Below are 26,013 nucleotides of genomic sequence, written 5' to 3' on the forward strand. Positions count from 1 at the left end.
GTCTAGTTTGTTTGTTTTGTTGTCGTTGTCGTTGTTGTTTTTATCTTTCTCCCCAACGTGAGAAGTTAGAATTCGTGTCCGTATTTCTCTGTTTGTGAGGGATTTAATTTTGTTTGTTGCTGCAGCTTTTTTTCTTCTTATTCTTGGATAGTAAAACAATAAGCACCCACTTTATGTTACTGACTCTGCCTACATTTTTTTTTCTTAATTATCTCTTCTTTTCCTTTTTAATGTTTCTTTTCTTATTGATTTATTTATTCATTCTTGAGAAGATTTACTTCATTAAGCCTCATAAAGAAAATGCAAACCAAGCAAAAGGCGGCGCTAGGAATCAACGGTACCCGCACAAGTGGATTGTCGGTTCGCCGTGAGAACGTAACTGCAGCATTGGCGGTGGCCAACGTTGTGAAGTCCTCACTTGGACCTATTGGCCTCGATAAGATGCTGGTGGATGACATTGGGGATGTGTGTGTCACAAATGACGGAGCAACAATTCTCAAGAGTCTAGATGTGGAACACCCCGCCGCACGTCTCCTTGTGGATCTCGCCCAATTACAAGATAAGGAGATTGGTGATGGCACAACCTCTGTCGTGATTCTCGCATCAGAGTTGCTTAAGAGGGCTCAGGACCTTATTGTCTCTGGTATTCACGCCACAAGCATTATTGCCGGTTACAAACTTGCCTTACGTGAGGCCGTACGGTACCTTCAGACAACCTTAAGTGTTCCTGTGGATTCTTTGGGTAAGGACGTCTTGTTAAATGTTGCTCGCACTTCAATGAGCAGTAAGATTCTTAATTCTGATTCTGACCTTTTTGCCAAGATGGTTGTGGATGCGATCCTTTCTGTAAAGACGGTGAATGATTTTGGTGATGTGGTATATCCTCGTAAGGCGGTGAGCATTTTGCTTCAACATGGTAAGAGTTCACGAGAATCGGTACTTTTACAGGGTGTTGCTCTTGGTCTCTCTCGTGCGGCGCAAGGTATGCCTACCTCTGTGGAGAATGCCCGCATTGCCCTTATTGACTTTGATCTTCGTGCTGTGAAGATGAAGCTAGGCATCAACATCACCATCACAGACCCCACCAAGGCGGAGGCGATTCGCCAGCGTGAGCTTGACATCACGAAGGAGCGTATTAAGAAGATGATTGCGGCTGGTGCCAATGTCATTCTCACCTCCTGGGGTATTGAGGACAGCATGATGAAGTACATGGTGGATGAGGGAATCCTTGGGGTTCGCCGCGTGAAGAAGGACGACATGCGCCGCATTGCCAAAGCCACCGGTGCCCGCATTGTGCACACCCTCTCCGATCTGGACGGCGAGGAGGTGTTTGATCCCGCCTGGCTCGGCGCGGCCTCCCGCGTGTATGAGGAGCGCTTTGGCGAGGACGATGTGATTATCATCAGCGGCACGGCGAGTGCGGTCTGTGCGAGTCTCGTCTGCCGCGGCGCCAACTACATGGTGCTGGAGGAGATGGAGCGGGCCCTCAATGACGCCCTCTGGGCCGTCGCCCGCACCCTCGAGGCGCAGAGCGTCGTGGCCGGCGGCGGGGCAGTCGAGGCGGCTCTCTCCGTTTATCTCGAAAACGTCGCCCACACCCTCGGCTCACGCGAGCAACTCGCCATCGCCGCCTTTGCGGAGTCGCTGCTCGTCATTCCAAAGACACTCGCCCTCAACGCCGCACTCGACGCCACGGAACTCGTCGCCCGGCTGCGCGTCGCACACAGCGAGGAACAGCAGCAGCCGCAGGCACGCCACTGCGGTCTCGATCTCATCGAGGGCACACTGCGAAACAACGTTGAGGCAGGCGTGCTGGAGCCACAGCCGAGTAAAGTGAAGTCCCTGCAGTTCGCCACAGAGGCCGCCGTCACAGTGCTCCGCATTGATGACTGCATCCGACTGAACCCAGAGGACGAGGAGGAGCGTGGGCGATAGAGAGATAGAGAGAGAGAGAGAAAGAGAAAGAGAGAGAAAGAGAGAGAGAGAGAGAAAGGGAGAGATAGATACATTTACACCCAGATAATATTAAACATATAAGCCGTGTTTGTGTACATACCGCCAATGAAAGTACTAGCGGGAGAAACAAGATGGAGAGGGGGAAAAAAGAGAGATAGAGAGAGAGGAATAAAAGAAAAGGAAAAAGAGAAAGTTAGAGGCATATGTACGTATGTGTGTGTTTTTTCCTTTTCTTTTTCGTCTTGTTTATGAGCGTCTGTTAATATCTCTCTCTCTCTCTCTTTGAGTGAGTGCAGATGATGATGATGGAGTGGTGGCGGTAGTAGTAAGGACACTCGCCCCCTTATTACATATATATATATATATATATATATATCTTTTTTTCTCTCCTGTACGTTTTCTCTCGCCCCATCCTCCTTCCTTCCCCTTTTGTTTGTTTGTGTGTGTCTTCCTCGCTGTAAGTGTGGTGGAAATGAGACGGAGTAACTTTTTTAATGCATCAGGACGCTGAGAAAACAAAAAAAACTGGGGAAACGATAGTATGAACCAGAAAACCAAACACAAAAATGAAAGGAAAGAAAGCATGAACATGATCAGCAAAAAAAAAAAAGAAAAAAAAGAAGAGAAAGAAAGAAAACAACGAAAAAAGAAAAAGAAAGAGGTTTATTAAGTATTTATATGTTTCTTTGTGTGTGTGAGAAAGAAAGAAAAAAGGTAAGAGAGTTAATGAGAAAATGGAAGTGGATCTTTTCTGCATTTTCTTTCCTTGTATTCGCCCTCATTTTAGCGGATCCTCCGAGTAAATTGGATAAGAGTTATGGAAAAGAATGAAAAAAGAAAAGAGAAGGAGCAAACAAAAAAAAAAAAAAAAAAGCAAAAAAGAAAATTCTTTGTTGTTTACACTTCTTCTCTATTCCGTTTCTCTTTATATCTCTCTCTGGTACTTTCACTCATTTCAGTCACGCACATGATTCATTACGCACAACATTATCCACCCATGATGTGCCACCTTCTTATGCATGGAGGCTGCTCCTATTAATTCTACTATTACGACTGTTGTGAAAAAATAATATCGTACTTATTGTTTTGAAGCGTTTCCTTTTTTTCTGTTTTCTTCAATTTTTTTCTTTCTTTTCTTTTTTTGTCTTTTCTTCTTTTTTTAATTTCTTGCTTTAATAATTTCTTTTTTTTTTTACAATATTAATAGTCGAGTGGTATCGTCTTTCGTGTATCAGTGCGGTTCACGTAGGAGAAGAAATACGTAAGGACAAAACAAAACGGATCCAAGAAAAAAAAAAAAAAACGGAAAAAAAAATACAAGAAACACATTCAGGTATTGAAATATCGAAAAAAGAGAAGAAAAGAACAACAAAAACAAAGAAACCGAAGAGAAAAAGAAATACCAAAGAAAAAAGAAAGCGAAGGTTACAACACAACTACGCTTAGAAATAAGGAAAGAAGATACACATACACACACACAAAAAAAAAAAGAGCAACGAATAGGGGTTTCGTTTAGATCAATACGAGAGGCGTCCCATTTCTCTCTTTATTTCTTCCCTTTTCTCTGTCTCTATATATATACATTTGTATTTGAAATATATATAAATACATTCCTACAGGAATTTATTGTAGGGTAAGAAGAGAAAATTATTTGTGCCTGTGTGAGAGAGAACGGCAAACAAACAAAAGAAATCAACGACAATAGTGACACAAAATTTATCAAGAGACGACAATAAAAATTCGTACATAGACGAAAACATTTGATAGCGAGAAAAAAAGGAGAAAAAAAAAAAACAAGAAAAACAAAGCGAAAAAAAAAACGTTACAAAGAGAGTGAGTAAGAGAGGAAAACAAAAAACAAAACAAAAAACAAAATAACAATATGAAGGCGACAACAACAACAACGACGACGACAACAACAACAAAAGCAACAAAATCGGACACACCAAACATAACGGCAATAACAGCAGAAGGCACAAAACTGTCTGGCACTAAGTTGGAACCTCCTCGCCCCATTGAGGATGGATTCCTTTTACACGATGAAGCCACACTTGATAATCTCCGCTGTGTATTGGAGGATCTTCTCTCGTTTGAACACCTTCGCGGCCATGTAAGTGAGATATACGATACAAACAAAAATAACAGGAGGGATGATCCCGCCTCACCAGCGGCCATACTGACGGCCATGGATGATCGGCTCACAGTGCCGGCCTCATATTTAATAAATATCCCTGCCGTGCGTAATGTTATCCCCTGCGGAATGAATGATATGAAAAGTACACGCATATTAATAGCAGCCGCCCAAAGATCACGCAAAGTAGAGACAATCTCAACAGCGACGGAAACTCGATTTGGCCCCTCATCGCATGCCTCTTCCCGTGCCCGCTGCACACTGCACATTCAGGGAGTTGATAAGAATGTCAGTTTCGAAGATGTGCAGTTGGCAGTGGGACCATATGATATTTTTCACTTTCATCGTGCCTCATCTGAAACGCTTTTCGTTACCTTTGAAGATGCCCGCAGTGCGAAGGCGGCATTTGTAGAGTTGCAGGGAAAATCACTTGGTGGATGTCAATCGGTGCAAGTGAAGATGCGTGTGGGGGTTGAAAAACAACCGCAATTCCCACAAGAACATCGTCGTACACATACAGATCCTCCACCACCTCATCTGGGAATGAGAAGCAATCCTCGTTTTCACTCAGCTGTTATCACTGCTAGTACCCATACACCCAATAACACTAATAATACTACTGCTGGTAAGACTACTACTACTAGTGGTGGTAGTAGTAGTGGTAATAGTAATGGTATTCTTAACGGTACAACTAGTACAACAAGTAATAAGAATGTGGCAGGCTGTATTCAACCTGTTTCTCCTATTGACACCTACATTGATCCCATTCCCTTTGATGGAACATCGCCCGCAAAGTCAATGCGAGCAACACAGATAAGACGCGGTAACGGTTTTCAATCCAATTCCTCACAAACACGTGGAGGTATGCTGCCACGGCCAAGAGGTGCGATGCGGAGTAGGCGGGATGATGTACGAAATGGAATTCTCTCCGGACAGTTAAGTCGAGAGATGTGTTTTTTTATGCTGCAGGAATATATGATGAATGCCGCTGCCCTGGCGGCTAACCATCGCCATCATCATCAAAATAATAATAATGCATCATCTCAATATCCATCACTCACTTCTCACAACGCCCGTCCTTCTTCCAGCTTGTCTGGTATTTCCCCGCCGTGTCCGGTTGGGGCAGACGCGTACAATATGGAAGAGGAATACAACGCCGCGTGTGGAATGGCACCGCAGGAGATTTGTAGACATCTCATAATGCCCGTAGATGCCAATATGAATATGATGGGCTTAGAGGACAGAACTCTACAGCCAAACACTATTAATAGTACAACAACAACAACAACAACAACAACAACTACTACTACTACTAATCATAATAATAATAGTAATAATATGAACTATATGCATAATGACAGTAATGACAGTAATCACAACTGCCGCCGTCGAATGCAGCGGGATCCATACAAGGGCGGTATTTACGTTGAAAGTCCAATATATGAAGAAAATCACACTACGGAAGTTGTCCCGCCACTGTCAATTCTGCGTGATCCACCACATCGCATTTATTTCTGGGCAAATCGTCATTTAAATATACGCGATGGCAGCGGCAGCGGCAGCAGCGCGATTGCGTCACCCAACACTCTCACACCCCCACAAGCAGCACTGCGAGAGGAACAGAAACAGAAAGAAGAAAAAGAAGAGGCAATAGTAACAGTGCGGGGTAAAGCGAAGAATAGTTCTAATAATAATAATAATAATAATAATAATAATAATAATAATAATAATAGAAATACGTCTACTGCACCACTGAAGTTAACGACATCTGGCAACGATGATGAGTCGCCCCCGTCGCTAACGCCCAGCGCTGCAAGCAGTCAATTATCAGGCGGCGAAGAGAGTAGAGGCAATACAGCACAAAAAGAACAGTTAGAAGAAGGAAAAGAACAACAGAGACATCGTGATAAAGTAGGATCAATGACATATGCCGATGTTAATCGCACCTCACGTGTTGTGGGGGCACCCGCGTAGGGGAGATATATCTATCTCTAGAGAAGAGAGAGAGAGCGAAAGCAATACGGAAGAAAGTCAGTAGAAAAAAAAAATGGAAAAAAAAACTTCTACACATGCGGTGGAGTTTCATGAGAGAAACAAAAGCAACTGACAAAGATATACTATTACACTTGTGTCTGTGTAAATGGAGTGGAGTGCGACAAACAAAAATAAAAAAGGCCCCAAAGAGAGTAATAAAGGATGAGGGGAACTGCTGAGAAACAAACAAAAGAGAAAAAAAAGAGAAAAGAATGCTCAGCGGGTATTTATATGATGGCTGAATGCAAGCAATAATGACAAAGGTAATATATATATATATATTTATATATTTACTGAAAGGGAGGGAGAGAGAAGGAAAAAGAGAAAGAGCTGCAGTGTGAAGATGGTGAATTTGTTGATCAGAGTCGTGAAGAATAAAAGAAGAAAAGAAATGTATGAGCTCACGCCCCTGATTACAGGTCTTAATAACGAAAAAAGGAAAGGATAAAACAAACATGCAATATATATATATATATATATATATATATATATATATATATATATATATGCCTATAAAGGTGTAGTAAAATAGAAAAAACGGAATTGTGTTTTTTTTTTCGATTTCTTATTTGTTAAGTGTTTTTTTTTGGTTGTTTTTCTGGTTTTTTTTGTTTCCCTCATAAAGAAATTATTTTCTTCCACATGGATTCATTCATTTATTCTTGCTCTCTACTGAAGTGCGATCCTCTAACATTCTTTTCTTTCCCACCGGCTCTGTATTGTACACATTTTTATTTAAATAACTGTTATTGTTATTCTTAATGCTTAGAATGACGGTATGAGTCATACAAAAAAAAGTAAAATGAGTACACAATTCTTTAGAGGCGCGGTGTAATGAAGTATGTGTGGATCTTTTATTTATTTATTTATTTCTATTTATTTGCTTATCTCTTTTCTTCTCTGTGTGTCTTGATATACATACACACGGACTTTTGCTTTTTTATTATCGCGATAACGAATCTCTCCCCACCGGACGTACGAGTGAAGAACAATAGCTGATGAATAGGAGGAAATGCGAAAAATAAATAAACAATATAATAATAAGAAAAAAAAAAAGAAACACACATACGCTGAAGTGAACAAGTAAATATTAATAAAAGGAGAGAGAAAATACCTTCAAAATGTGTAGGGCGTATGCATATTGAATGCTGGTATCTTTTTTCGTATTTCTTTCATTCTGGCTATTCATACCCGTCGTTTACTCTTATATTCCTGGTTTTTCTTTTTTGTTTCATATTTTAAAGAAAAGAAAAAAAAGATGGAAATGAAAGAAAGAAAAAATAATAGTAACTTGACGATATTTCGTTTCACACAGTGAGTGAATGAGTGAATGAGTAAACATTCAGTGAAAACAGACTCTTTTTTTCTTTTACTTTATGTAGTTGATTTCTCTCTGTGTGGTGTTGTAATTCTGATTTCATCATGATCAACGCCCTTCATTCCTCAGAAGGCAGAACTATCTTTGTATCTATTCTTTTCTCTCTTTTTGTCTGTGTAATGTATATCTTTCTTTGTTTCTACATGTACTAATCTTTCTACTAATATATATATATATATATATATATATATATTTATTTATTTATTTATACTATATTATATTACTTGCGCGGACCTATCAAAGTGTATGACTGATAAAACTTTTGAAGCTGTCATAAACGAAATAAGTCCGAATAAAAGAAAACAAGAAAGGAATTGTTAGTCTGATGAAAAAAAAAAAAAAGAAAAAAGAGACAAAGTACGGAAGTAGTACAACTAAGAAGTAAAAACGAAAACCCATTTATGCATTTATTACTCTCACTCATGTTTACATTCAAAGATGCATTTATTTTTATGACTTTTATTATTTCTATTTCTCATTCATGTTATTTTTCACTATTTTTATTTTAGTACAGCTCGCATTTGTTTTTATTTTATATTGAGTACGGCAACATGACCAATAAGAGCGGATAAAAGGAGGTCTCTAGAACAGGAAAATGATCAATTTTACAAGAAAATGTACTGCGACATGAAAAAAAAAAGAAACTAAAGTATAAAGTGAGATATAAAGACTTTTATTTTTGTATTATTCATTTTTTCCTTATCTTTTTTTTTTCTTGTTGTTTATTTTCTTTCTTATTTATTTTGTTTCTGCAGTGGTCGCCTAAGGTAGACCTTCCTGTTTAATGGTATATATATATATATATATATATATATGACTCTTTCTCTGCTAACACTGTCTATCCTTGCCTACAACATACGGAGTGCTCAGTATTTGTTTATGTATTTCATTCACTCAGTCATTCTTTTTTTTTTTTTCGACACTCCTTATTTTATTTTTTCATTTTCCCCTATTTTTATTTAGCCCAATGGTATGCACAGGTGTCGTTCAAAAACAAAAAAAACAACAGAAACAGGAAAGAGAATACCTTCTTAAAGTCATTATATTTGAAATGCTTCCTTTTATTTTATTCATGATGCTTTTTTTCTTATATATTTTTCTTTTTCTATTATTTATTTATTTCATTGCTGTGCATTCTCGTTGTCGTGCAAGATGAGAGGTGTAGTCATGTCATGCCAATTAGTCGAAAACTAGAAAGGTCAAAAAAAAAAAAAGAATGCTAAGGAAGGATTAAAAACTTTAAAAGGACCACTGGGTTTATGATTGAATAAAAGTCTATGTTTCTCTCTCTTTCTTTCTCTTTCTACCAATCTTTCTTCTTCACATATCGGTGATAAAAAAAAAAATAATTGATAAAATGAATATAGCCCAATAAAGGTGAAAACATAAGTGGGTACTCGGAAGCAACAGAAGAAGGGAATCTTCTCTCTTTTTTTTTAGTAGCCGTTTTTATTTGTGGTTATTGTTACCGTTATTTGTTGGTTTTATTTACTTATCTATTATTATTATTATCATTATTTATTATTATTATTATTATTATTATTATTATTATTATTATTATTATTATTATTATTATTATTATTATTAAGTACTGCTATTGTTTTCTCCCATGGTGGTTCCCAGCGGTGTCAGCAGCAGCAGCGGTGGGGGTGGTGGCGTGCGTGAACTTGGCACTGTTACAGCCGGTATGGCGATGATGAACTTTGATGAAAAGACAAAACCATACACCCGTGCTGACTTTGTACGATTTCTTCAGAACTACGAAGAGAACTTAAGTCCATATGAGATGCGACTTATTGAAAGGGGGATGCTCAGTACTTTTGTGGGAATGCCACTATTTTTTTATCTTGGCTACAAAATAAGTTCACGCTTTGCATGGCACCGTGTGGTTCGCGCTATAGCTCCCATTGATGGTAAAGATAAGGTTGGAAAATCATCATGGATTGTGCGCAACACTCCAACTATAGGCAAAACACTCTTTGGTCTCTCTGCGTCCACTATTCCATACATGGTGGTTCAGCAGTGGTTCATCTCCCGTGTGTTGGAACTGGATGAACACTCTAGCGCTCTCTCGTTCCACGTTCGACGTCTCATGATCACGCAGCGGAGTGGGATGATGTTTAAGCGGACTGCCACACGTGAAGTGACGCGCGAGGAACAGGAGCGGTTAATCGCACAATCAGCAGAACAAATGGAGGAGAATCGCTCTGGCCGACGCGGCGGTGCGGGCGTTGCGGCGACAGATGTTAATCTTCGACTGGGACAGCAGGTGCTTACGCCGGTGGCACAGTCTGGATACAAGCCAATCGCAGGACAGGGGTAGCACGCATAGGGATAACGTATATATATATGGAGAGAGAAAAAGAAAAAGAGATAGCAAGCATCTCTCTGTGTGTTTGTGTGGCTGTTTGTTAGATTCTATGAGAGATAGGTGATGATAGAGGGTGTAATAAGTGAGAGGATGAAGGGTCTTCACGATATCGTCCTTTCGAAAAAAAAAAAAACATTCATTACTTCTACGAATGGTAGAGTTTTCTCATTAATGAGAGGTTGTAGGTGAGGAGTACGAATAACTGGGGTGGTTAATAATTGGTATGACTGATACTATTTAATGATTTTTCTTGTTTTGTTTTGTTTTCTCTCGGTTCCTGATTTTTTAATTTTATTTGGGCATCCAAGGAAGCGCACATTCACGCATACAAAAGGAAAAAGAGAAGAAAAAAAAAGGAACATTACTAGTAAATAGTATAGGTATATTCTTGCTGCATTTTTTGTTCTTGTGGAAGTGCGATAGAGAGAGAGAGAGAGAGAGAGAGAGAGAGAGAGAGAGAGAGAGAGAGAGAGAGAGAGAGAGAGAGAGAGACTCACTGAACCCGGCTAAACTTTTTTTTTCCACTGGAGGCATTTCTTTCCTTTTTGCGATGATAGCGAGAGGCATCATGGGCGTACGCTCCTTCTCGCGTACCTTTCTATTGTTATTACTCTTACAGCAGCTCTGTTTGTGCTACCTGACTGTTCCAGGTTCTGCTTTATTTGGTGGACGAGGGTCTCGTGGGCAGCATCCCTCCGGAGGGGAACAGGAGGGGGAAGAGATGGATTATTACGCGGTGCTTGGACTAACTGAGAAGGCGACGGATCGTGAGGTGCGTCAGAAGTTCCGTGAACTCTCCCGCAAGTACCACCCGGATGTGGCGAGCACGGAGGAGGCCCGGGCGATGTACAGCAGGATCAGCCGCGCGAATGAGGTGCTCTCCGACAGGAAGAAGCGGCGGATGTACGACATGCGGGGGGAGGAGGGGCTGCGGCAGTTGGAGCGGGCGGTGGCGCAGGGCAACAGCGGCGGCCAGGCGATGAATCCCTTTGCCCGCCTCTTCGGCATGAACCCCGGCGGAAATGTGCGGGGCCCCAACTCGGAGGGCGCCATCCACGTGACCCTCGAGAAGGTCTTCGCCGGCGGCGAGGTCGACTTTGTGATTGAGAAGCAGAAAGTCTGCGGTGGCTGCAAAGGGACGGGGGCGCAGCCCGGCGGCGGCATGACGACCTGCCGGACGTGCGGCGGCGGCGGCGTTGTCGTCCAGCGCCTGCAACTCGGCCCGCACATGCACCAAGACGTCCGCCAGACGTGTCCGGCCTGTCGGGGGCGCGGGCGAGTCGCACGGGAGTCGTGTCGAAGATGCGGAGGGGCGCGAGTGGTGCGGGGGGAAGTGCAATTAAAACTTATGGTAGAGCGTGGAGTGGAGGAGGGGCACACAGTGGTGTTTGAAATGGAGGCAGATGAGTCACCAGATGTTGTGCCAGGCGATCTGCATATGGTGATTCACACCTATCCACATCCGAGGTTTAGCAGGCGACGCAATAATATAGATCTTGATACCAACATCACCGTCACACTCAAGGAGGCACTCATCGGGTTTAACAAAGCGATACCCCATCTGGACGGCACAAATACCAATGTAAAGGCTACCGGGGTTACTCCCTACGGAACCGTACTGCGGTTGCGAGGAATGGGCATGCCAAAACACAATACACCATCAGAAAGAGGGGACCTCTATGTCAAGGTGCTCTTTGAACTCCCCAAAACCTTAACAGAGGAGCAGAAAAAGGAGATCGAGGAACTCTTCTAGACGGTTGATAATGGGGAAAAGGGTGGGATCACAGAAGCGCAATAGCATATATATATATATATATATATATATATATATATATATATATATATATGAGAGAGAGAGAGAGAGAGAGAGAGAGAGAGAGAGAAAGAGAACAGCTATCACTGAGCTCATTCTTTTCTTTTTTTTTCTTTGATTTTCATCTAATTTTGTCCTCTGTATATTGTCTATGATTTTTTGCAGGATTTTCTCTCTTTTCACCCACGCATTACTCTTTTGAACATTTCTTATGTATACAAAGGAGAAAAATAATGGAATTCCACAGGAAAGAAGATAGTAACGGTATTATCAATTGCATATCAAAGCAGGAGGATTTCTTCTTCTCCCTCTAAACCCCCACCTCCCCAGAAAGAAAAAGAAAAGAGTACTCTATCGAATTTTCGGTTTTTGTGCTGCCGTTAGGGTGTCACTACCTTTTCTTATATATATTTATATATTTATTATAGGTGTATTTATGTGTGTTCTTGCAGACTCATTTTTCCTTAAAATAAAATCAAAGAATCTATAAATTCTTTTTCCCTTTTGCTCCTTTTTTTATTTTTCATTTTGAAGTGTCTAACGCAGTACCCACAACGGTTTTCTTTAAGAAAAAAATTATATATATTAGGCAGCTGAAACAAGAGCAATTTCGACAAGTGGAAAGAAAAAGAAGAATACAATCGACACCAAAAAGCAATTAACAAGGTTATAGGGAGGTTAAAGAACAAAACACAGTATCAGGGAGATAACATTACAAAAAAAAAACAAAGGAACATAACAAGTTATCACTTTACATAATGTTCCGTCGTTGCAGTGTTAAGCTTAATCCGTACGATCTCGTTGTCGTTGGTGGTGGTCCAGGTGGTTATGTGGCGGCCATTAAGGCGGCACAACTTGGTCTTAAAACCGCGTGCATCGAAAAGCGTGGAGCACTTGGTGGTACCTGCCTGAATGTTGGTTGCATTCCTTCCAAGGCACTTTTGCATGCAACACACCTTTACCATGATGCCCATGCCAACTTTGCGCGTTATGGTCTCTTGGGAGGTGAGTGTATTACCATGGATACTTTGAAGATGCAGGAACAGAAGGAGAGAGCGGTGAAGGGTCTTACAGGGGGTGTGGAATATCTTTTTAAGAAGAATAATGTAACATATTACAAGGGTGAGGGCAGTTTTGAAACACCGAATGCAATTAAGATGAATGGGCTTGACGGTAAGGAGGAAAAGATTGAGACAAAGAATACAATTATTGCTACAGGCAGTGAACCAACACAGTTACCATTTCTTCCCTTTGATGAGAAGGTGGTACTCTCTTCTACTGGTGCCCTCGCACTACAGAAGGTCCCCAAGACAATGATTGTAATTGGTGGTGGTGTTATTGGTCTTGAGCTCGGAAGTGTGTGGGCCCGACTTGGTTCACAAGTAACCGTTGTTGAGTTTGCCCCACGCTGTGCTCCGACGCTTGACGAGGATGTCACCAAATCCCTTATTGGCACCCTTACAAAGAATGAGAAGATGAAGTTTATGACGAGTACCAAGGTTGTGAGTGGGACAAATAATAGGGACAGTGTAACACTTGAAGTGGAGGGCAAAGACGGCAAACGACAGACGCTTACATGTGATGCGTTGCTTGTATCCGTTGGCCGTCGTCCATACACGGCTGGACTCGGTCTTGACAAGATTGGCGTCGCCACGAATGACCGCGGCTTTGTTAAGATTGGCAGTCATTTTGAGACCAATGTACCGAATGTGTATGCCATTGGCGATGTGGTCGATAAGGGACCGATGCTCGCCCACAAGGCAGAGGACGAGGGTGTAGCATGTGCGGAGTTGCTCGCCGGCAAACCCGGTCATGTGAATTATGATGTTATCCCCGGTGTTATTTACACCATGCCGGAGGTGGCGAATGTGGGAAAGACCGAGCAGGAGCTGAAACAAGCCGGCGTTGCCTACAAAGTGGGTAAATTCCCATTTAACGCCAACAGCCGTGCAAAGGCAGTGGCCACAGAGGATGGCTTTGTAAAGGTGTTGGTCGACAGCAAAACCGATCGCATTCTCGGTGTGCATATTGTCTGTTCTGCCGCTGGTGAACTCATCGCGGAGGCGTGTCTGGCGATGGAGTACGGGGCGAGCAGTGAAGACGTGGGCCGCACATGTCACGCCCATCCAACCATGTCAGAGGCATTGAAGGAGGCTTGCATGGCGTGCTTTGCAAAGAGCATTAACTGTTGATGATGTACGGTGCGAGGTCTGTTTCTTCGTTTTTTTTCTTTTATCCTTTCTTTCTTGAACTATATAGATATAGTGCGTAAAGTCTTCTGAAAAGAATGAGAGAAAGAACACAGGGACAGAAGCGCAGGATAGACAACATGCAACACGATAATGATAATAATAAACCTTGATGAATGAGGAAAGAAAAGAAAAAAAAAAAAAAGGAAAAACGAACTTATTCGAAAGGGGATGCAAAGCGAAAAAGAAAAGATAATTGAGAAAGATGCATGAAACAGTTTTTCTCTTTTTCTCTTTCTTTCTTTTTATTATTTTTTCCCAAGCCATATTGGGATTGTGGGGATACTTCTGTGGGTGGACGTTTGTGTGTGTGTTTTTATTGCCATGTGATCTGTCGTTCTATTCGTTTGGGTACTCCGATCCGTCTGTGAGGAAGTGCATCACGCACAAAAACAAACGCAAATAGGTAAGTAAGTGTAAGTGTGTGAAAGAGAGAGAAAAAAAAAAAATAAAAAGAAGCAACCCTAAAGGGAATGAAATCAACAAGAGTAAGTAGGGGCCGTGTTTGCTGTGACGCAAAGGTTGTCACCATCAGCAAATGAAGGCGAAAAAAAAAAGAAGAGAAGCAAAGAAAGAATAGCAATATATATATATATATGAGCGAACCATAATGGAGAATGACAGCACTATGTGAAAGTACTGTAGTAGCGATGTGGACGTACGCAAAATAATGGTATTTTGTTCATAAATTTGGTTTTTTATTTAATTTTTCGCGTCCCTTCGTCTCTTCTCGTAATGCAGTCTTCTTACTCTCATTCCAAACAAACAAAAATAAATAAATGGATGTCTGTTTCGTGTTTCCGTGTGAGTATGTGTCTGTGATTTGTGCACCTCTCAAAAGAGAGGGACAGTTGTTTCATCTTTTTGTTTTCTTTTTCGCTGTTTATTTCTTTTTTTTTTGTTGTTGTTTTTACTTATATACTTTCTTGTTTGATATGCTTCATTGATTCTTCCCTTCACTTCCTATGGGACACACATACTTTCTCCTTCTGTTCTTTGCTGTTTTTTTTTCTCTCTTTTGCCCACTCTACAACAGTGAGGAAAAAGAAAACTCTCACTAGAAGATCTAGTACGACTACTAAGACTACGACTACAGAAATAAAGCTAGGCACACAAGAGGATTAAAAAAAAAAGAGAGTTTTTTTTTTCGATTGCTTTCAAAGAAAGAGGCAAGTGGAAAGTAATAAAGATAAATAGAGAAGAGGCAATTCATTAATTAGACAAGAAGAAGAAGAAGAGCAGAAGGGACGTAAGATCATTTTCATAAATAACTATCACGTGCAATCGACTATTTCTGTTTAACGGAAGGCAAACAACAGGAAGAATAGAAGAGACCGATTCACATTCACGCAAATAAAGAAAAAATAAAGAAAAAAAAAGAAAAAAAAAGGGGAAATAACGAAGCAATCAGAAGCGATGAACCCAACAACACTGCGTGAGGTCTCAAACCTCTCCGGTGGCCTCGGTGATTTGAAACAGCGACTTGCACAGCGTGTTAGCACAAATGTGGAATCGTATCGCCTTAGTTCTTGCACAACAACAACATCATCCATGCTGCATTCGGGTATTCAAGTTATTGGCACCAATTCCCTAAATGCCAACAGAAACAACAGTCATTCATTAACAGAAAAGTCCAAGGAGGGTTCAGGAAGTCCACATGCGGATCGGTATTATGAAAATAATCCTGTCTTTTGCAGTGAGATTGTGAAAGATATCACTACAATGTACATGGAGAGAGAAAAACAAATGGAAGGACAATTGACTAACCACCAACTTGTGGCCTCCCCGAATTATTTAACATATCAACCTGAAATCAATGAAAAGATGCGTATGATTCTCGTGGATTGGCTTATTGATGTGCATTTAAAGTTTAAACTTCACACAGAAACCATGTACTTGGCTGTGAATATTCTTGATCGTTATCTTTCATGCGTAAATACCAATCGTACGGCGGGAGCATATGTGGCCCGATCGCAATTGCAGTTAGTGGGCATCACCGCAATGCTTCTGGCAGCCAAATATGAAGAGATTTGGCCACCGGAGGTAAAGGAGTGTGTGCACATTAGCGCCAACACTTATACACGAGAGGAAGTTATTAAGATGGAGCGCAGTATTTGTACAGCTCTCTCTTTTCGTCTTACCGTGCCTACACCATTTCCATTCATAGTGCGTTTATTGAGTGTTATGGAGGGACTAGGAGGACAACAGGATTCTAAAAACACAAACACAAACACAATAACAGAGGAATATACAGCATATATGACGTTATTACGACACACCGCCTTTTTCTTTCTGGAACACGCCATGTTGGATTACAAAGCTCTGCAGTTTCTCCCTTCACAGCAGGCGAATGCCGCCTTATTTCTTGCTCTTGTAACACTGCGTATTAAACAGTATGGACTCACATATTCCTTTGCAGGAGAGACTGTGTGGAATCGGCATCTACAGCACTACAGTAAGGCACAGGTGAAGGATTTCAAGGCCTGTGCGGTGGTGATGCTGGAGTTTGTGAGTTATGTGCCCACCACGAAGTATCAGGCGGTGCGGCGAAAGTACAGCAGCTCAAAGTGCAGCGAGGTGGCGAAGCTTATTATGCCTAATGAAGTACCGGACTATTGAAATGGATTGTGAATCAAGTACGGCGAAGAGATTGCGGTATAGCACACTTATTGTGGTTGTCCTGTTTTTTTTTTATTATTTCTCTCTCTTCTCTCATATATATATATATATAAAAGAGGATAATGTGCCATCTCTAGCTTCTTATGTACTTATTCCCATTCTTTCACCATAATGGATAAGATCGTATAGGGAATGCCGAGTGGAAACGAAAACAAACAAACAAAGAGTAACGGCCTGACATAAGTATTTTTTTTTCTTTTGCCCCTGCTGTTTTTTTAGCCCTTCCCGCTGTGCATTTGGTTTTCTCGGTTTTCCTTTACTTATTTAATTACTCATTTTTTTTTCTTTTCTTTACCTTAGATCCTAGATTCACTCCTGTTCTTTTGTTTTATTTTTCCCCTTCTTACTCTGTAATCCAACCAATAAATAAATAAATAAATAAATAAATAAATAAATAAATAAATATATATATATATATATATATAAGGTGTATGTGAGCTTATAATGTGTTTAAACATCTGCCCTCATGCACGTAATTCTTTTCTCTTTTAATTTTTTAAGAGGAAAAAGAAGGCTGGTTACCGTAATGAAATGCAAAACAAAAAATAAAGAAATAAAAAAAAGTGGGATAAAAGAGAATTCCCCTCTTTTTTATATTGTAACAAAAAACAAAGCAAAAACAAACTTCTCGTGTGTAAAACACGAGTAGAAATACATTTATCCCTCTTTTATTTATTTATTTATTGTTATTATTAGATGTTTCTCCTCCTGCTGTTGCTTCTGCCGTTATTTCTTTTCTTTCTCTATTTCAGTGCGATTTAGGCAAGAAGAATAAAAACGTACTTTACTGAAGGAAAGAACAAAAACAAAAAAAAAGAAGGGAAATGTAAAAGAGCAGCAAAAGGAAGAAAGAAAAAAAAGAAAAGACTTCGGAATCTCCGCAGAGGGAGAAAGAGAGTATTAATGTGAAGAGAAAGAGGGGCGCACATTCAATCATCAAGTGAAGGATGAACCTAAGACGGCATAAGAGTAAGAAAAAAAAAAAAGAAGCGAAGGAAATAAATAAAGCAAAATAGAGGCGTGAGAAATCGAATTAAAAAAGGGTGGAAGTGCATATAGAATAAAAGCAAAAAGAAGAAGGAATAAAGAAAAATAAGAAAGAAAGGAAAAAACAAGTGATGGAACAAAAATAAATGAGAAAAGATTTTTTTTCCTTTAAATGTTTTTATTTGCTTTAAAGAAGAACTTTTTTCTTTGCGTCTCGTTCTATTGCATTTTGGTCCGCTCCCCTTTTTTTTCTCTCTGGATGCTGCGGTATTTTTTTGTGGTTGTCTGTGTGTGTGTTTTATTCAAGTAGAGAACATTTCAAATGCTTTTGTCCGCACATTTTGTATATACATGAGTTATCATTATTATTATATCAACGGTGATTATTACTATTATTACTGAGAGAAGGAAAGAAAAGGAGGGAGGAAAAAAAGAAATAAAGAAGGATATTCGCACTAATATTATTTTTATTTTTTTCACGCTTATAAGCTTCAATGCAAAAAATGTATTATTATATACATATCGTAAAAAAAAAAAGGGACATAAGTGGGGAGGGGAAAAAGAAGTAAGTGACACGGCGAAAAGAGGAAAGAAAGAAAGAACGTGTATTATTTAAATATAAACAGGGGAATTTTGTTTTCCTTCTTTCTCTTTGAGTGTCTCTTTCTAAAACCTCCACTTAATGTTAGATATGTGTTCCTTTTTGCGGCATTGGAACGTGAAAATAGAAAAAAATAATAATAATAAATGGATACGTGTGCTCTTCAGTACTTTTTTTTCTCTATCTCTATCTCTCTATGTTTCTCTTTTTTTTTTTCCTCTCCTTATCTCTGTCTCTGTAATGTATGTGTGTGTGTGTACCCGCTTCTGTCCTTGTTTCTACGTCTGTGATGACTCTTTGTGAGTTTAAAATCCTTTTTGTTTCTTCCTTTTTTTTCTTTTTTCTTTTCCTTATTGTCTTTGATTGTATATTATTATTATTATTATTATTATTATTATTATTATTATTATTATTATTATTATTAACAGTCCCGGACGAAAGAACAAACCAATAGAAACCAGTGAAAAAAAGGAAAAACAAAAGAAAAAAAAACATGGGTCTTCGCATGTTCTATGACTTTCTCCAGCTACAGCGGTGGGAGCGGAGTGTTCTCGCGCGTGATTCCCCACGTGATGGAATATTTGTGCGTGCCTTTCGCCGTGTTCCGTGGTCCGGTGTGGCGATGTTCTTCTTTGTGATGATCTTCTTTGGTGTGGACTTGGGCGCTGGCATTAAACATACGGCGCGGCAAATACGTGAGAAGAAGGATGAGGCGGTGCAGTCGGTGGAGATGCAGAGATTGCAGGCACGGCAGTGGTCGGTGGAACAGGTGAAGAACTTCCGCGAGGGGGAATTGCCAAAACCATCGTGGGCAACCGGGGGACCACGGGAGGCCGCATCAACAACATCCGCATAGCGCAATGTTTTTATTTATATTTGTTTGTTTATTTGTTTTGCTCTTTCTCTTTTTGTTTGTGTATTAGGTGGTATGACAGGGATATCATGAGAGGGATATATATATGGGGAGTTGGTGAGTGACGAGAGGGACAGAGAGAGACATGTGCAACTATGATTCTATCTTTATTATCAACAGTGGTAGTGGTATTGAGAAGGATCATTGCTTGGTTTTTCGGTATATATATATATATATATATATATATATGAGTGTTGGTGTTGTAATATTTGGAAGAGGAAGAGAGATGGGGAAAGAGCAGCAGCGCTAATGCTTTACCAAAAAACAAAACAAAAAAAACATGGAAATAAAGAAAGGGAGTTTCACAGGGGGGAGATACTGTTATTTCTTTGTTTCTTATTCATTCGAGTTTTATGGAGTTAATTTTTCTCTGCGTGCGTCCATATATATATATATATATATATATATATGCCTGTATGAGTACATGTATTTGTGTTTGTACCTATCTTAAGCAGTATCAACAGTAGTAGGACTATAGTTATAGTAGTAATAGTTTCAATTTGTGTATCTTTTCAACTGCTTCATAAGATAGATAACTCTCTCTCTCTCTACTTCTTTCTGTATTCCATCATAAAAAAAGGGGTTAAGGAGAACAGAAAAGAAATAACAATAATAAAAAAAAGAAAAGAAAGGGGTGGGAAGGGGGGAACTTCGAAAGACATAAACAAAAACCACCACCACCACCATAAAAACAAGACTCTAGAGAAGAGAGACTGTACTAGTCGTATTATTAATCAGATGCTATCCCGTGTGATTCACGACCTTTACCACCTCAAGCGTATTCACAGTGTTGTGCTGGACGAGAAACTCGGCCATGCCCTCAGGGCCAAACTCACCGCCCTCGACCTCCGCGCCGGTCCCTCGCCGGGCCCCGCCGCCCTCCGCCGACTGTTGGAGTGCCTCGTCTACTTTCAGCTCGAGCAGAGTCCGGTGACGGCCAGCGCGGTGGCCCTCGTGCGGGAGGAAATGCCGCAGATGACCGGCAGCCAACTCCCCCGCACCATCGCCGCCTGCTGCACACTCGGCCAGCACGACGTTTCAACTTCGGCCGTGCCGCTGCTCGCCGAGGCGCTGCCGAGTATTGACAGTAGCGGAACGGTGGAGTTGATTCAATCCCTCGCGGAGGCCGGCGTGCGGCACGAGGATACATGGTCACTGCTAGCCGAGCATTGTATTAGACGCATGGATACCTTTACAGGGCGGCAGCTGTACTGTATTATTGAGTGTTTCTATGAAAGAAAAGTGCATTATCCGGATTTTTACAAAATGGCTGAACGTCATATTTGTGCCCAACCATCTAGTTACATTTCCATGGAACATTTAGGGGGAGTTATTGCGTGTTATAGAGGTCTTGGTATGCCGGTTGTTTCACTTCTCGCCGCGAGTTCTACCCGTTCCGCTGAGGGATTTGATAGTGGACTTATTGCGGTTGCTCCTACACGAATCCGACGAAGTCATCGCGGTGATGGGAGTGTTTTTTCCATTGAAGGAGAAGGAACATCGAATCATGCCGTTATTGCAGCGTTTGTGCAATCCACACTAAAGGCAATAAGTAGCGCAGATGATCTGCAACTTACCGATATGCTTCAGAAATGTGAATCTAAACAAGTTATGCATCCTGAGATTATGGAAGCCGCTGCTCTGCGATTACAGCAATTACACACAGATTCTCCAAATGTAGCACGTACAACGGCGATTATGCGACTTATGATGCGATTTGAAAAGAAGGAATGGTTTATAACGGCTTCTCGTCCTCTTTCACAAATGTTGGATGAGTGTGGAGAGAGTGCTATTCCACTATTAGCACATCGTATGCTTATTTTAGCTAGTGCCGCACTCAAATTATTTCCTGCAGACACACAACCCACAAAGTTTTACAACGCCCTTGTGCGAGATTTAAAGTTTGATGATGTGGCTGCCAGTACAGACACTAAACGATTACCAATTCTCGCCGGTGTTATGGTATCACTACAAACATACGGTGGTCATGCACTGTTGGAACAACACATGTCTGTGATTGCCATGGCTGCAGCGAATGCACCATTTCGAGTACAGGTAGAACTTGCCGCTATGCTTGCACCACTACCAGCAGCACAAAAGGTGTTTTTACCAGATCTTTTTAATTCTCTTTCTTCACAGAAAAATTGGGTACGTACTTTAACAGCACGAGAGGCTATTCTTCTTCTTGATGCCCTTTCACGTAGTCGAGTACGATTTAATGATTTACTATTGGCAATTGTAGAGTATACAAGAAAAAATCCAGCTCGTTTTGGAGCTTCGGAATTAGTGAATACTTTATTACAATGTGCCATGTTAGGATTTAATGATATTGAGTTTTATTCCTTTACGGCAACTCATATTCTTGAAAAGGCACCTAAAAGTACCGTACATGATTTATGTTTACTTATGTACGTATTTACCTTTGTCTTGAAAGGTGTAATTCGCGTTGTACAACAAATGTTACCACGTCTTCGTGTATCAGCAGGACACACGACTCCACGTGATATTACATTAGTTTTATATAGTACTGTTAAACTTGGTATTAATCGCCATGCAGAATTAACGACTCTCTTTTGTGATCGTGCGGTTAATGTACTCACATCCTTCAAGGGAGAAGAATTAGCTAGTTGTATGAGTTCCTTACGAGCTCTTAACTTTGATCATGAAGGATTTCTCTCGGTTACGGCACAAGTTTTAGGAACAGCCTTAACACGTCGTGAAGGTGCTGCAGTAGAAAATAGTAGTGAAATTAAACTCACAGATGCACAAATTATTTCTATTGCAAGTACTATAGTTCAATTAAGACGTTCCCTACTTGAGTCTGAGTGGCAAATGCGTCTTCAACAGATATGCTTTTCTTCCCTTAAATCTGCGGGAGCTAGTCAAACCCATTTAATTGCAGTGATACTAGCCGCATTAGATAAGGTGCCGTGTACATTGGAACAACAACAATTACTACTAGAACGTACTAATATTGTCTGCGAACGTTTTCAAGGTGGAACTATAGCAGCAGAAGTACTTCTCGCTTTATATGATTTAATGACACGTAATGGCTCAGATGAGGTGCGAGATACACTGGCGCCTTCTGCTTTACTTGCCTGTGCACAATCCAATATGAGTAGTATTATGTCCAACACGGAATTACGTGATCGACTGCGGAGTAAAGGACTATTGGGACTCTTATCGGGTGTTGGGACTTCAATAGGAACAGATGAGGACGAACGGATATCATTACGTGAAATACCACTGCGTGATTCATTGTTATTGCATCGTAAAACGATGCGGCGGCCGGCGACACATTCGAAAAGAGGACGTAATAACACGAGTCGTGCCCTTAAACCAACATCTATCACAACAACTACCACCAACACAAACACAAACACACGAACAGGCACAACATCAATGAAAACGAAAACGAAAACTGTAGGAGATACAGCAAAGACAGAGAAGAAAACCCGTAGTCGTCGTGCATCATCTGAAAAACACGATAAGGTCTCAGTAATTGCTGCTGCTACGTCTGCTCGTAAAAGTTCTTCAGTAAACACGTCTTTCATTGACTTTGGAGTGGAGTCACAAGGAGATGTGGAAGAGTTTCGCATCTAGTTGATTGATTTTGTTTTCTTTTGTTTTTTGTTTTTTGTTATTGTTAATTGTATTTCTCACATGTTTTGTTGCCTTACGTATTGATTAAATGGTTCAAATGCTTTCGGATGACACTAATAGTGTGTTATTATGTTTCTTTTTTCTTTCTTTTTACTTATTTTTCCCTTCCCTGCTTGTATCCTCAAAATCTATTTTTTTTTCTTTTTTCTTTTCTTGTAGTCGTATTTGCTTTTCACTAGGTAATCTTAGAAAGGAAAAATGAAATAAAGGAAAGGAAAGTAACACTGCAATTTGATTCATCCCATTCTTCTTTTTATTTATTATATTTCCCAATCCCTATCTATTCTTGTTGGTTTACAATCTCATTAATTAAGGGTGCAGTACCGATATCCCTCTTGTGTCTACATGGCACTGGGGGATGCGGGGAAGATTGATCGTCATTGTGCCTGAGTCATGTGAGAGAGATCACACTTATTCTTCTTATTCTTCTTACATCCTTATGTTTTTTTTTTTGGATTATCTTTAAGAACTCTTTGTTGTATTACTTTTTCTCAGTATCCTTCATTTTATTTTATTGTTTGCCATCTTGGCATTCCATCAGAGTTTTCTTTTCTTTTTTTCTTTTCTTTTTGCAAGGTTGCGGTGTTGACTAGACAGACGAAGATAAAACATTTTAGTTTGAATGCTTCTTCGACTGGTGGTCTACGTTGATGACGCACGCACTCCCGTCCCTTTAGAGGATGCATGTGTTCATGTCTACAACATGCCAGATCTTTTCGTATTCTTAGAGAAATTACTTAAGCGGCCACCACAACTTATTTCCTACTGGAACTCCGATCGAGAAGAGTACGAAGTACTAACATCCCTGACCTGCTTTTTACATCAAGCTGAAAGGGAAATTCCATGTGAGCCCAATAGTCTTATTACTACTACTACTACTACTAGTACTACCACTAATAATAATAATAATAATAATAGTGGTATGGTTGTATCGGCCCACTTATGGGTGGAAACACGACCACTACGACTGGACGTTGTAGACCCAGATGTGGATGTTGCGGAATACACAGAACTTAAATCACATGTGCAGAATTGGGCAGGAAATGCCTATGTGATGTATTCTCTTCAAAATGCACTGCGTGTGTCCTGTCCTCGTAATGAACGATTGTTTGATCATGTGCGGTATAATTGCCTAAAAGGTGATCCTGAGCGTGTGGAATTGCTTTTCTATACAAATAACTCTCTTAGCAGCCATGAAGTCTTAGAAAGAGGTTTTGATCGAGTCACAGAAGGAAGTCGTTTCTCTGCACTACTGAGTCCTGCAGTTGAAACTAGTTCAGGTAATGCAGAGCAGCAATATGGGAAAAGTAATAAACAACATCCACTCTTTGTGTTTTCATCCTCCATGACAGACAAAGGAGATAAGGAACCGTTTTCATTAGAACCACATAAAGTTCTTCTCTGTGAAGTGGCACCAGGACGAGGATGGCCTTCTAGTGTTCCATTGTTAAAAAATCCAGATGCACCTCCATCTGGTTATGATAGTGTCTGCTTCCGAGAAGAAAGAAATGATGGTCGTGTGGTAAAAAGTATTCGTGTGGGTAAAAACCATCAGGCACTACCACGATATGTTTTAACGATTGTTGGGAAAAAGAGTGATCGCTCAAAATTAAAAATTTATGGAGTACGACTTGGTGATAATAATACTTCTTCTTCTAATCCTACGCATATGAATGGTAGTCATAAACCTAGTTATGCTTCTGCACCATCTACTCCGTATGCGTTTGGACGAAGTAGGAGTGTTGGTAATCGAACACCTTTACAAAAGGGTTCAATAGTCTCAGCAAAAAGTTCAATGAGATCTGGATCAGAGCCACCTATAAACAGACAAAAAATTCAAAATTCTTTACTTCCTTCCACTGTTACATGTTCTGTACATAATGGAACACTACTAGGTTTGTGGTGTTTCAACTGTAGTCACATGATATGTCCATATTGTGCAGCTGTTGGGGAACACAAGGGACATGAGGTGTGTAATGTAGAGACTGTAGCGGGTGATGTACGCCGAAAGGTACAGGACATTTGTCATTCTCTTTCAATGGAATTAGATAATTATCAACGTGTAAAATCACAACTTCAGTTAGAACGAAAACGGTTGCAAGAAAAACATATGGATGCGGTGAATGCTGTGGAAGCGGCTACGGCAGATCTTCATAGTCTTATTGACGCTAAGAAGCAAGAATGGCTTGAACGTATGCGAGAACAATCACATTCTTTAGATACACCACTGAAGGAAGTATATCGTTTAGTACAACAGTATAAAGAAGCTATTGAAACAATGGAGAAATCATATGAAAGAGCTGGAGAAGAGTCATATCAACTTGCAGATACCGTACATCAGAATTCTGCAACCTTTACTAGTGTTGTTTATTTAATGGAAGCACCTAAACTTTTAAGTGAGGGAGAACGTTTTGCATCACAACGTCATGACTCTAACTTTGAATTAGCCATATGCAAGGCAAAACAAATTCGTGAAAGTGAGTCTGCTTTATTTCACATTGATTTCTCTGCTGTTTATCAGAGTATTGAAAGACTTGTTCCTACAAAAGATGGGAGATCTTCTAGCACCACTGCTATGATGTCTCTCTCTCCTTCTGGAGTTAAATATTCTAGACTTTCCACAACACCACGTAGGTCGTTGGGTGAAGTTTCAACAGGACACAGTGATACATCCACAGCATTGCCACTGGTACTAAATCATACTAATGGAAAAGTGAATGAATTAATTCCTTATGATTTATCTGATGAAATGCTTGATCACGTACGAGGGAAAGTGTTATTGCGTCGACTATCGGATGTGCGTACAGGGTACATATGGTGTGTGCATAATGCCAGTAAATACTTTCATCCTGACCAGCGTCGGGCTGTGTGCTCTGGGCCTTTTAGACTACTCGGTCTTGAGTGGGATCTACGCATTCAGGCCCCTGATACGTTTGCAAGATCCGGATCATCTGCAAAGCGAACACCGCCTGCCCCTCAAGATGAATCTGTGGGTTTATTTCTATTTCCCGTTGGCCATACATTACGTGTGGATTATCGTGTGAGTATTTTCTCTGCGGTGTCGTGGGTGGAGTGGCGGGTTTCAGGCTGGACGGCAGCCTTTGCGGGGAAGGGCTGGGGTGTTTACCCGCTGCTGCCACGGCGGGAACTCATGCAGACAGATCGACTGGCGGGGGAAAACACACTAAAGATATGCGTGGCGCCTACGAGTGGAGTTTATTAGAGAATGCGGGGGGTG

The 26,013-nt window shown here is 40.6% G+C and overlaps 9 protein-coding genes across 9 annotated transcripts; all 9 read left to right on the top strand.

Moving 5' to 3' along the window:
- Positions 1-300: 300 nt before the first annotated feature.
- Positions 301-1,935, top strand: LSM04_000345 (Chaperonin Cpn60/TCP-1 family; the record flags this gene model as incomplete). The annotated part of the gene is made up of 1 exon (XM_067332542.1): positions 301-1,935. One exon carries the CDS (start codon positions 301-303, stop codon positions 1,933-1,935), a length of 1,635 nt encoding a protein of 544 aa, XP_067186714.1.
- A 1,903-nt stretch (positions 1,936-3,838) lies between these two features.
- On the top strand, positions 3,839-6,061 carry LSM04_005371 (uncharacterized protein; the record flags this gene model as incomplete). The annotated part of the gene is made up of 1 exon (XM_067332543.1): positions 3,839-6,061. The coding sequence occupies one exon, from the start codon at positions 3,839-3,841 to the stop codon at positions 6,059-6,061; it is 2,223 nt and encodes a 740-aa protein (XP_067186930.1).
- Positions 6,062-9,108: 3,047 nt separating this feature from the next.
- Positions 9,109-9,822, top strand: LSM04_008222 (uncharacterized protein; the record flags this gene model as incomplete). The annotated part of the gene is made up of 1 exon (XM_067332544.1): positions 9,109-9,822. The coding sequence occupies one exon, from the start codon at positions 9,109-9,111 to the stop codon at positions 9,820-9,822; it is 714 nt and encodes a 237-aa protein (XP_067187062.1).
- A 616-nt stretch (positions 9,823-10,438) lies between these two features.
- LSM04_006596 (Chaperone DnaJ) lies at positions 10,439-11,623 on the top strand (the record flags this gene model as incomplete). The annotated part of the gene is made up of 1 exon (XM_067332547.1): positions 10,439-11,623. The coding sequence occupies one exon, from the start codon at positions 10,439-10,441 to the stop codon at positions 11,621-11,623; it is 1,185 nt and encodes a 394-aa protein (XP_067186991.1).
- An 818-nt stretch (positions 11,624-12,441) lies between these two features.
- Positions 12,442-13,875, top strand: LSM04_003020 (FAD/NAD(P)-binding domain; the record flags this gene model as incomplete). Its single annotated transcript, XM_067332548.1, has 1 exon — positions 12,442-13,875. The coding sequence occupies one exon, from the start codon at positions 12,442-12,444 to the stop codon at positions 13,873-13,875; it is 1,434 nt and encodes a 477-aa protein (XP_067186824.1).
- Positions 13,876-15,348: 1,473 nt separating this feature from the next.
- On the top strand, positions 15,349-16,551 carry LSM04_000954 (Cyclin; the record flags this gene model as incomplete). Its single annotated transcript, XM_067332549.1, has 1 exon — positions 15,349-16,551. The coding sequence occupies one exon, from the start codon at positions 15,349-15,351 to the stop codon at positions 16,549-16,551; it is 1,203 nt and encodes a 400-aa protein (XP_067186739.1).
- Positions 16,552-18,692: 2,141 nt separating this feature from the next.
- Positions 18,693-19,055, top strand: LSM04_007220 (uncharacterized protein; the record flags this gene model as incomplete). Its single annotated transcript, XM_067332550.1, has 1 exon — positions 18,693-19,055. One exon carries the CDS (start codon positions 18,693-18,695, stop codon positions 19,053-19,055), a length of 363 nt encoding a protein of 120 aa, XP_067187008.1.
- A 795-nt stretch (positions 19,056-19,850) lies between these two features.
- On the top strand, positions 19,851-22,715 carry LSM04_007855 (uncharacterized protein; the record flags this gene model as incomplete). Its single annotated transcript, XM_067332551.1, has 1 exon — positions 19,851-22,715. One exon carries the CDS (start codon positions 19,851-19,853, stop codon positions 22,713-22,715), a length of 2,865 nt encoding a protein of 954 aa, XP_067187042.1.
- A 682-nt stretch (positions 22,716-23,397) lies between these two features.
- Positions 23,398-25,998, top strand: LSM04_003238 (B-box-type zinc finger; the record flags this gene model as incomplete). Its single annotated transcript, XM_067332552.1, has 1 exon — positions 23,398-25,998. The coding sequence occupies one exon, from the start codon at positions 23,398-23,400 to the stop codon at positions 25,996-25,998; it is 2,601 nt and encodes an 866-aa protein (XP_067186834.1).
- Between the last annotated feature and the right edge of the window lie 15 nt (positions 25,999-26,013).

Source organism: Trypanosoma melophagium (assembly GCF_022059095.1).
Source record: "Trypanosoma melophagium isolate St. Kilda chromosome Unknown ctg6segment0, whole genome shotgun sequence".
NCBI lineage: Eukaryota > Euglenozoa > Kinetoplastea > Trypanosomatida > Trypanosomatidae > Trypanosoma > Trypanosoma melophagium.